Here is an 11,605-nt window from a genome sequence, read left to right as displayed (position 1 = left end):
TGAAAAATTCGAAATTTTTGTAAAAGTATCAGGAGAACATGACAATCGAGGAGCTATTCACTGAAATTTTCATTGAAAGTGAAAAATTCGAAGTTTTTGAAAAAGTATTAGGGTAACATGACAATCGAGGAATTATTCACTGAAATTTTCACTGAAAGTGAAAAATTCGAAATTTTTGAAAAAGTATCAGGGGAACATGACAATCGAAGAGCTATTCAGTTTTTAACCAATATTTCGATTGATTAGCCATTTACAAAAGAAAAAATTGGAATTATTTAAAAAAAAAAAATGAATGACGGCGGGATCGAACCCGGGCCGTCGGCGTGTTAGCCGAGCACGTTACCACAAGGATAACGAACTATTATAATAATATAATTTCATTAGGAGTATATATTTTACAAAAGTATCGTTTTAAAAAATTGCTAATTTTTCAATTTCACTGGATATTTTGCGGATTTTTTAATAATCAGTTTTTAAACGATATTTCGATTGATTAACCAATTAAAAAAAGATAAAATTGGAATTATTTTGAAAAAAAAATGAATGACGGTGGGATCGAACCCTGGCCGTCGGCGTAGTAGGCAAGCACGTTACCGATAGGACAACGCGCTCATTCTGAAAATATAATTTCATTAGTGGTATATCTTCAATATATTGAATAATTTTTTCATTTGAAATTCCACAAGATGTGGCTTCCCCCTTCCGCTCGGTGAACAGTCGGCTAAATTTCAGTTAAACAAATGAAAAACAAAAAGCATTTGTACAGCAGAAAATAAAATTCACCCCGTCGACTTGATGGACACCTCAGCATTGCGTGGGGCGCCCTCCCTCTCTTGGGGTGCAGTATTACGATGACGCTGGGGTCACTCAAACCCCCAGAACTGAGCCTCGGCGGTAGCCATTATGCTCTCCTCTATATATGAGGATATCCATATTGTTTGGAGCGTTTGGAATGGAGTAAACATTACATTCATTTTACCATTGTGAAAAGTCTAATTGGGTGAATTTATTCAAGTCGAGACTTCATACATTGCTCTATTTCTATAATAACAAATCAAAGGACATAAAGGGACCATGGCGGAAATAGAGTGGCCTTGGCAGTACAATTTTCCTCCTTTCTTTACGTAAGTTAGGTTAACTTAGAAAAATCATTGAATAATAAATAATTTTGTCGAAACATTCATTTCATTAATCACAATAGCATTCAATAATTTTTCTATTAATGGAGAAAATTTACAGAGTTTGATTAACATTTTGGGAAAAGTTGTGATAATGAAGAATTTTTTGCAGCCTTCAACCACATTCTGAAACTCAGCAAAAACAGCTCATGACGTGGACGAGTCTTGTGCTGGATTATTACAGAGCGACGAAGCAATCAGTTCTAGATATCCGAGAGATGTATGCCACTCCCCTGTTCAATAATACTGAGATTAAACGTAAGATTTGATTACTTGTCATTATTAGAAAGAAGTAGGGGGGAATACTTCATTCGTCATTGAGGAGTAATATTTTTTTTTTTAATGAAAACATTTCTTGACTGTTGACTGACTTTGTATTTGTATACTTTGTATTTCCCTTTAGGGAAGCTCTCAATTGAGGTTGTGCAATTGATCCTAGACAGCTTATTGAAATCTGGAAAGGCGAGTCCATTAGATAAATCAAAGCAACGTTGGCTTATCTATTGGCACACGTTGGACGAATGGGGTGAGACAATTTACAACTGGGCGCAGATGAATGGATTGATTGGGTCTGTTTGTACGTTGTTTGAACTTATTCAAGGCGATAACACTGTGGATGAAGGTTAGTTCGCCAGAAGAATTAGTTGACTGTTCCGTTATTTTGTTTGCTCATGCACTACTTTTTTATTTTTCAGAATTTTTCGGATTAGATACAGAAGTGGTAACTCGTGCCCTCAAAACGCTGGAGTCTCAAGGGAAAGCGGAACTTATGTTCTTCGACGATAATCAAGGAGTAAAATTTTTTTAATCTACTGCGACCGGTGCCCACTTCCTGGACTGATGTCCCCGCTGGCACGATATTCTCACCCTCCTGGAGCTGCTGTGCAATGCCTCTTTCGTTTTCCAGATCCAGCCCCAAGAGAACCTTATTCTGAACTACGTTAATCCGGGGCATGGGTACTGGACCGTTTACGTTCACAAATCGACAATGTTGGTAAATAGTTGGCAGCTTATTCGGCGCTCCTCCGGTATGGGATCGGGTCTATTGCTCACTTCCTCAAATTTGTCCAGCACCAGACTTTATCATTGGTCACTGGGGCAACCGCAAGTAATGTTGAAGATATTACGGATAATTATCTCGATCTCCACAGATAGCATGGCAGCGCGGATAACTCAAAAACGCCAGGAGAAGGCACGCAAGCTGCAATTTTCACAGGTGTTGAACTCCTGTGTGCTACAAATTTCGGTGCCCAGTGTCGTGGCGTGTTGACGTCTTTCACATGGCTGTCATGCCCCAGATTTTGATTAATCACGTTATTGTTGAATATTTAGATATACAGCATTGTCAGCGTGATACTTGCTAGCGTAACTGGATTATGCTTACCAAGTAATGACAAACAATTTTTAAGAGGCTGTTTGGGTATGCAAAAGGCATCTCCGAATCGGGCTCCTACATGTGTTAGTCGTAATGATTGTAATCAGTCAGATGACATAGTTAAGGTAATAAACTTTTAATACTTTGGAGCATTAACCCCGAAAAATTAACACTTTCAGTTTTTAATTGTGACCCATTTTACTCTGATGTTCGACTTCTTGGACAACCGATCAGCAATTTCGAAAAAAATATTACGTTATTATTAACATTATTATATAACGTTATCAGCGGTTTTGTGTGCAAGTGCGCACAAAATCATTCACCTTGAAGTAGGATGTGGAGAGATCGGTGTGAAACGTCAGCTTCCTTGGCGCCAAGTTTTAAAAAAGTTATGCTTAGTTTGAAACAGATGATCTTTAACTTACGGGGACTTACGGGGAATTGTATAAATTTGTAACTCGCATGCATATATACCCTTGTGCCTCATTTTCGTTAAAGTATTGTATGGTATGGTATCTGATACTCTGATACCCTCATACTCTCATACTCTCATATCTACTCTCGCACGCTCATAGTGACATTGAAGAGAAGAAAATATGTGTGTAGGTTCAATGGCTGGGTATAATGTGCGCATGCGCATAAGAGTAAAGGATCATAGGCACTGAAAGTGTGAAAGAGAAGACGAGAGGCCGCAGAAACGGTGGAAACGGTGGAAACGACAGCCCATGACGCCATGTTTTGATGTCGTCATTCCCCCTGCACCCCCCCCAGTAATCTCCATTCAATCTCCATTCCACTAGTGTTTTCCGTCGTGTCATTTTAATGCTATTTGTCGGCTCCTCTCCTCGCTCTTTCGCCCCTTTTTTCACGTAATTATTTATCATAATCATAACTTTTACGTGTCTCGTGTGTGTGCGTGTATGTGGGTGCGTGCGTGAGTGTGTTTATCGATCATTATCAGTAATAATAAACTTTCAGCTCCGTTCATTGATATGTTACTTATGTGTGCCATTTGAGTAGTGCAGTCCAAACAATTTGGAACAAGGAGTCAAAGGCGTCAGGTGTAACACGTAAAAATTGAAATATTTGTTGGGAGCTTGATGTTCGTGAAAGCATCGGCGGAGCGGGGGGAGTCCGCCCGCGTCCTCATCTACGCGGTGGTCGAATCCTAGAGGATGCAACCAAAGGAGCCACTATAGAACTTGCTGAATAGCCAACAACTATTTGTCGATAACTCCTGCCAACTGGGTTACATCACTCAAAGAAAAGAACCTATCAATTAAAAGACAGAACAAAAAGGGAAAAAAAAGGTGCACACACACACCCCCACTTTGAATTATTTTCAACGGGAGAAATAAAGTGCGCTTTGGATTTTTCCATTTTTTTCATTTTAAAACGGGACTTTTGGAGTTCTTGTGAATAGTTTCCAATTAGTTATGGAGTTGAGATTACATTCACCAGCGGGAGCCGAGCCCATCGTTTATCAGTGGCCACTTACCTCTGGATCGGGTTCTGTGAGTGAAATTTGTCATAAATTTTGTTTGTTCTTTATTAAATAATTATCAATATTACTCATGGATTTTGCTCATTTGGTGGGGATAAATGTGAGCACGTGTCAGTGAGCCTTGGATAAATACATGTAGATTCAGAGTGGATGTGTTTAACGGAATCTTCATTTTTTATTTATATAAATGGAAAATTTTCCGTCACTCAAAATATTCCTTATTGTTTTTTCATATTGAAGTGTTTGCGATGGTAGTGAAAAATTTGAGGGAATTTTAGATGCGCTGTGTGATGACATTGTAGTATTGATAGGTTATTTACTGATGTGTTTATATGTGCTTGTTTAGGATCGTCATGACGGAGCATTGGACGTGGTGGAGACAATGAGATGGGTGTGTGAAGATTTACCGGATTTAAAACTGCCATTGGAGAATAACATACTCGTTGAATATGATACGAGGGACTTTGAGAGCATGAAAGCCCTCTGCGATCGTTTCAACAGGGCTATTGACAGTCTAGTTCAACTCGTAAGTCGATTTATCAACATTTATTTGCATAATATTAAAAGATTTATGAGTGAGGATTTTTGGTGTAGGAAAAGGGAACCAGTTTACCTTCACAAAGACTGAATAAACGTCCGACTAGAGGGCTACTTCGTCATATTCTCCAACAAACATACAATCAAGCTGTTGTTGAGCCAGATAAGCTCAATCAGTATGAGCCTTTTTCACCTGAAGTTTATGGAGAAACTAGTTATGAGCTTGTTTGTCAAATGATCGATCAAATTGAAATAACTGAGGATGATGTTTTTGTGGATTTGGGCTCAGGTGTCGGGCAAGTTGTTTTACAGATGGCTGCAGCAACCACTTGTAAAATTTGTCTTGGCGTTGAAAGAGCCGATGTGCCTTCACGTTATGCACAGGGTATGGAAATAAATTTTCGCAAATGGCTAAACTGGTATGGTAAACGATGTGGTGATTATCGTCTCGTAAAAGGTGACTTTCTCGCAGACGAGCACCGTGAGAGTATAACTAGTGCAACAATAGTGTTTGTCAATAATTTTGCATTTGGTCCAACTGTTGATCATCAATTGAAGGAACGTTTTGCTGACTTACGCGATGGAGCTCGTATCGTCTCGTCAAAATCATTCTGCCCTTTGAATTTTCGAATTACAGATCGAAATTTGAGTGATATTGGCACAATAATGCACGTATCCGAAATGACTCCACTGAAAGGCTCAGTTTCTTGGACCGGTAAACCCGTGTCTTATTATCTCCATGTAATCGACAGAACAAAACTTGAGCGTTATTTCCATCGTTTGAAGAACAACAGACTGGGTGGACCAGAAATTGAAAATACTGATTCTGTGATAAGCAACACTGCCAGCAACCATAGTAAAATATCAATTAGATCAGACAGAGGTGAGAGGGCAAAGCGGGATCTTTCGCGGCAGCTAGAGAGTCCAAATAATAATGAATTAGTGGGTACCAATAGTGATTCAGACGTCGATGAAAATCTGAAAAGTAAACGACAAACAAAGATTCATCGGAAATTGAATCGAAAAGTAGCCGGTGCAGCGATCGTGAGACAACAAGCAACAAGGGGTAGACAACGTGGTAGAGCTGTTAAGAAGGCCAAACCGAAGAAAGCCATTAATATATCTGGATTAGATTTGTTACACAGTCAGACACTGCTGAGTACGTCGCCACAAGCTATTGGGAAGAAATTGCCTCCCGCACCCGGCTGTGTTGATCAACATCTTTCATCCCTTTCGTTGTCGCTGCAGCCACACTCTACCTCAGTCCATGAGGAACTTAGCATCCCCCCTGCACCATCGGCAACACCCTATGCATTACAAATACTTCTCGATCTCTACAGGGACCAATTTATGCTCACTCTCGAGTCCATGAGAACACCAGCCTATAAACAATCAGTTACTGCTGATCTAACAAAAGAACGTGAACGTAATTCGAAACTCCAATCACGTGCTGCACAATTGGAAAAGCAAATAAAAGTGTTAATTGATGACAGTGTAGCATTACTTAAAGCTCGCATGACGGAGTTAGGAATAAATGCAACGTCACCTGGAGACCTGCTTGCCAAAGCTAAAGAAATTGTCCTCAGACATAAGCAGTTGCAAGCGAAAGCGAGCAAGCTTCAGTCGCAGGTGTCATCCATGGAAAATGAACAGTCACGACTTGCCGCACAGAGGCATCAAGAAATTCAAGATAAATATCATCTCCACAACTCTCCAGCTGTATTATCACCCGATTATATTCTTAAGGAAATTTCGCAGACTCTTTCACAAAGAAAGAAATTACATTCACAGGTATCAAAACTGGAGCACGAATTGAATGTTCTTGAACGTACAACGACAGAAAAGCAAGTTGCTCTGTCCCATCAACAGCGAGAACCCTTTGCCAACAAACATCCTCAAAATCACTACACACAGCATAACGGGAAAACAGCAACCTCCCGTAAACACCGTGACACGCGCTCACGCTCTCAAGAATGGCCAGACGTTCCAGATATAGGTAAAATCCAGGAGAATAATCCTGAGATTCTCGCCCAGAAAATCCTAGAAACAGGACGTCAAATTGAAGCTGGACGGATTCCAAGCCGTCATAATTCCGCCTCAAATCTTTCAATCAATAACAATCGGCCGCGTGTACCCCCAACAAATTATAATTACTCTCCCTCTCATACCACACCGAGAGAGCATGTGAATCGTGGTCAAGAACCGCCGAGGGTGACAAACTTTGAGGATCGCTTGAAGAGTATAATAACAAGTGTCTTAAATGAGGATCAGCAGAATCGTACCAAACAACAGCAACAACAACAGCAACAGCAACAGCAACAGCAACAGCAACAGCAACAGCAGCAGCAGCAGCAACAGCAACAGCAACAGCAACAGCAACAGCAACAGCAACAGCAACAGCAACAGCAACAGCAACAGCAACAGCAACACCAGCATCAACACCAACATCACCATCAACATCAGCCTCATCATCAACCTCAAAATCAGCATCAATCCCAGCAGATGGTGGTTCAAGTGGTATCCCCATCGTCTCAATCTTCCGAGCCTGATAGAAAACGTCTAGCACTGCCTACCAATGCCCCAGCACCCGATTATACACAGGTTTCACCAGCGAAGCTGGCACTTCGTCGTCACCTGTCCCAAGAACGATTGTCTTCTCATATATCAACGGAGAAGCCGGTGGACTGTCGCCAGCCAGTTGTTGAGCCTCGAGCACAGACTGCGGATCATGGATTGCTTGGGACAAGAACTATTGGAGATTTAGTGAGTGGCGAAATCGAGAGAACCCTCGAAATATCGAATCAATCAATTATAAATGCAGCGGTCGACATGAGTGGTATTATAAGACCGGAAACTGTTTACTCACCAATATCGAGACCAGCGAGTGCTGAAGGTGATACTGGACTTGCAACATTAGCACATGTTGCCAGTTATGCCCCGACCTCCTCATCAGTGACAACACCCACAGCTACACCATCGAGATCATCAGTTTTATTCACACCGGCTAATCAAAATCAACGTTATACCCCAGTGCAACTGCCAAGGGCTGATATTAAATTCTATCATGAATCATACTTTGCTGATAATCCATCGACGATTAATGAAACTCAATCAACAGCTTCAGTTCAACCTTCACAAGGGGCCAATGGTAATGGCAATGTTCCTGTTGAGGGACTTGCTGCCTCATTACATGCTAGGATACTAAATAATCACAGTGGAAAGAGTGAGCAAAATAGTCGAAGATATGCCCCCTATCCTAGGTACAACAATACGACGGACAGAGTACCATCACCCCCAATTCAATCTTCTAGTGTAAAAATTGAAACGAGTGTTTCATCTGTTAGTACCAGTGGTGCACCACTCAGTCCACCAGCTGAACCACACTCTAATACTTCAACGCCTCTTGTTGATGAGCCACAAATGAGTAATCAACGACATCGAAATGGCATTGGTGATGATGGTATGTATCGATAATATTATAAATATTCTTTGAAAGATGAATGCTCAAATTAATCTATTCCTATTTGTGGATTTATTTCTTTTTATTCCTTTTCTCGACATTCTCCCGAAGATTTTATTTAAAATGTTGTCATGATTGGTTATGGTGATTATCTAATGCCTTTTACTTTGAGTTATTTTGCATTTACATAGATCCCTATCTATCTATTTCTAGAAAAATCTACCACTAATTCATTAATTAGATATATGGGTTTTGAATGTGGATTTGGTTTTTCAATTCTATGCTTTTCTTTTCAATATATATTTATTTCATTATTTTCAATTATTGTTGGTTGTATTTGTTAGATGCACTGTAGCTGTTTTATTGGTAAAAAAAAGATCGTCTCTCTCTGTCGCAAAAATCTCGAGATCTGGGTTAAAAAAAAAAGAATAAAAAAATGAAAACAGATGAAAAAGTTCGCAAAGCTTGTTTTGTTAGCGATTGAGACACACAGATCAGAGGGTGAAATCAGAAAGATATGGCTGCCTTTGGGTTCGTTCGTGACTCCTGGTGAGTTTTCCCAAAGGGGTTTCTTCAAAATTTTTTCGCAATTATTATTTCATACTCACTATTCGATTTCCACAATCTTCAAACTGTATATAGTTGAAATTATGATGCTTTTCTTTTCATGAAAGAATCTTGGATATACCATTTATTGAAATCAATTACGGACTCACATGAAAATAAGCCAAAATTATCAGAGAAGGAAAAAAAACGGAGTAATATTAGACACATTAAAAAGTATATCCGAGAAAAGTAATTGACGTATTGAGAGCCAAAGGTAGCCATTCCGGCAATCACACGAAAAATTGAAATGAATGTTTCTTCACTTCTTTTCCCGTAGAAACGTAGATATGTATTTAGTAACTGCATGAAATATATGGACATATATGGTAGATAAATTGGCTTATTTTTGTGAAAATTTCAAACGTCATCCATAATTAATAATAAAAATATGATATCAGTAGCAAGGCCGGTAAATGTTTCAACTCGATTTTTGTGAGAAAGAGTTCAAGCCTCGAAACATATCATTTTTTTCTTTCAAATTCTTAACTTGAGAGTTTGAAATATTTCGGGAGGGTTGATTCAGTTGGCGAAGGTTGATTCCACTGACGAATAAACACGAATTCTCAATTTTCTAAACGCAACGCGTACAGTAAAATTTGTTTTTTTTTTTTTCGATTTGAAGAGTTTTACCGGTTCGCAACTGAAATAGGGAATCTTGTGGAAAAAATATGTTTCTGACGTACTTTGCAGACGGTGAGGCAGATTGGCAAGATCGAATAAGCTCTGGTTTCGATCGTTTGGTGGCATTTGCCTCAACAGAGCTTGATAAACGTCGAAGATCAACCGAAGGTGTCAATACGAGTCCGGACAGTGGATTGGGATCTGATGCGGCAATTGGCCCACCTCCCGTTATTCCCTCACCTGATGAAGCTATTGGCCCGCCTAGAACCCCGTCACCTACGAGTCCACGTCCACCCAATGTATCAAATAATAATACATCCTCATCAGTACCCTTAAAATATCAGCGTCAACAGGATCCTGAGCGTCACCACTTCAAAAAGAAATTTTTCCACCGCGACTGGAATAACTCTAGTAGTACCAGCAAATTTCGACCCAAGGGCAAGGACTGGGATTGGCATAATCATTCGGGTCACTGGCCATCCAACGGCGAACAATCATAACTTCATAAAAAAATTCATTTTTCTTCTAACCAATTACACCCTTTGCCCATTGTTGTCGTTTACTTATTCTCTTTTTAATTATTTTAAGATATGAATGCATTACATTTCCAACATTATCTGGATGAGTTTTGTGGTTATGTATTGGAAACAATCCAGATTACGTTTGAAAGACGATCGAATCGAGTGTTACAGCAAGGATGAATGACAGTTTCAACATTCTATATTCAATTTCGGTTACGTTCATTTTTACGAATGCATGTGAATTTTTTGGCATTAGTCGTTTTACGAAAAAATATTGGAGTTATATTTTTTTGGTGATTTTTTTTTTATTTACAACTTTGTGTTTTATTAATAGTTAATTTTTGAATAATTATTTTGGCAGATAGCATTTGCTTCCGTATTACTCATTGCTTATGGGTATGTATTTGGAGTTACAAAAACGGTATAGGAATTATTACATTGAAGGATGAATTACCCCTACAGAGAGAGACTGATGCAATGATTAGTTTATGAATATTTATTAAGAAAATGAAATACAATAGAAAACCTGTGTGTGTTCGTTGTTTGAGCGTGGTATGGCAGGGAAATATGATATTCCTCTAGTATGATTTTTCACATGTATTTAAAGATCAATAAAATGACTGATGTGTTCATATTGTAATAACTTGACTGTAGAGATATGGAACAGATAAATGACCCAGATGATGTAGAATAGCAAAGAAAATGAAAGATAATAATTGAAATTAACAAATGTATGAATAGCGAAGAAGATTTTCAAATACTACCAACGAAATTGCGTTTCATGTAGGTAATCGATCATTGAATTAAATCACAGTCAAATTAGGAGATACTATTAATAGGTTGAAATATTAAAGATGTATCAAGCGTTCATCAAATAATTTGAACAAATTAGAGCTCCAAAATTTTGCATGAAATAACAAGTTATTAAACATCAGCGAAATATGCAAATAAAGCGACACATAGTTGTGATGTAGGCATTTGCCAGAAAATGAGGAAAAAAATACAAGCATGTTAATGCACTGCCGAACATTTTTTATTTAATTTCATGGCGATTAATGGAGATAAATTATCATGATTCATTATTTATTGTTTTATTGGGATATTTTAATACTAAGGTTTTTGTAACAATGACAGTTATGTTTTATTCATTTATCACCCTCCTACCCGAATTAATATAATTACACACAATTAAGTGAATGGTACAATTAAAAAATTCGTTTTGAGATGGAATTTCTATTCTTGTCCTATTTGCAATAAGAAGTAGCTTCAGTGGATTCTCATTTAGACTCGATGTTTTTCAATTTTTTTTTCTTTTTTTTTGGAATCCCTTTGTCACACTGTGGCACAACCCAACATAGTTGGGAAATGTAAAAAAAAATTCAGAAAGAAACACCTCCCTCTCCTTTCTGATGAGGCCGTCAACGGGATGGAGATGGAGATGGGGTGGGATAGTAACGCATCGTGGATAAAAAATGGTCACGAAGGCGGTAGGTAACAAAACCTCCGGGAGAACATGTGTGCAAGCACTTTATACCATGAAAAACCAAGAATAAACACAAAACGTAAAATAACGGCACACTCGTTAAATCTAATGGGTGACACTTGCGTTACACCGAGAATTATATGTAATTTGCGGGGGTTTTCCAAAAACCGTCCCTGTAAAATATAGAAATGAGCTGCTGTTATTCCGTAGACTAATGGGATTCGTGAAAATTCATGAAAAAAAGGATTTCATGTAAGCGGAACGGGTAAAAAATAATGTCAAAGTGAAACAAGTCGGGAATAGCTCTTATATCGCATATC

The 11,605-nt window shown here is 38.6% G+C and overlaps 2 protein-coding genes across 2 annotated transcripts; both read left to right on the top strand.

Moving 5' to 3' along the window:
* Positions 1-893: 893 nt before the first annotated feature.
* Positions 894-2,709, top strand: Vps25 (vacuolar protein sorting 25; the record flags this gene model as incomplete). The annotated part of the gene is given in 4 exon segments (XM_011306956.1): positions 894-1,124; positions 1,291-1,436; positions 1,582-1,800; positions 1,874-2,709. Coding segments are annotated over 4 exon segments (528 nt in total). The 3' UTR covers positions 1,987-2,709.
* Positions 2,710-3,282: 573 nt separating this feature from the next.
* LOC105267838 (histone-lysine N-methyltransferase, H3 lysine-79 specific) lies at positions 3,283-10,500 on the top strand. Its single transcript, XM_011306954.1, has 5 exons — positions 3,283-4,067; positions 4,404-4,583; positions 4,652-6,962; positions 7,125-8,054; positions 9,351-10,500. Exons 1-5 carry the CDS (start codon positions 3,990-3,992, stop codon positions 9,779-9,781), a joined length of 3,930 nt encoding a protein of 1,309 aa, XP_011305256.1. The 5' UTR covers positions 3,283-3,989; the 3' UTR covers positions 9,782-10,500.
* Positions 10,501-11,605: the final 1,105 nt, after the last annotated feature.

This window comes from Fopius arisanus, unplaced genomic scaffold (genome assembly GCF_000806365.1).
Source record: "Fopius arisanus strain USDA-PBARC FA_bdor unplaced genomic scaffold, ASM80636v1 scaffold00050, whole genome shotgun sequence".
Taxonomy (NCBI): Eukaryota; Metazoa; Arthropoda; class Insecta; order Hymenoptera; family Braconidae; genus Fopius; species Fopius arisanus.
Note: the sequence above shows the minus strand (reverse complement) of the source record. Positions and strands in the feature narration are given on the sequence as shown.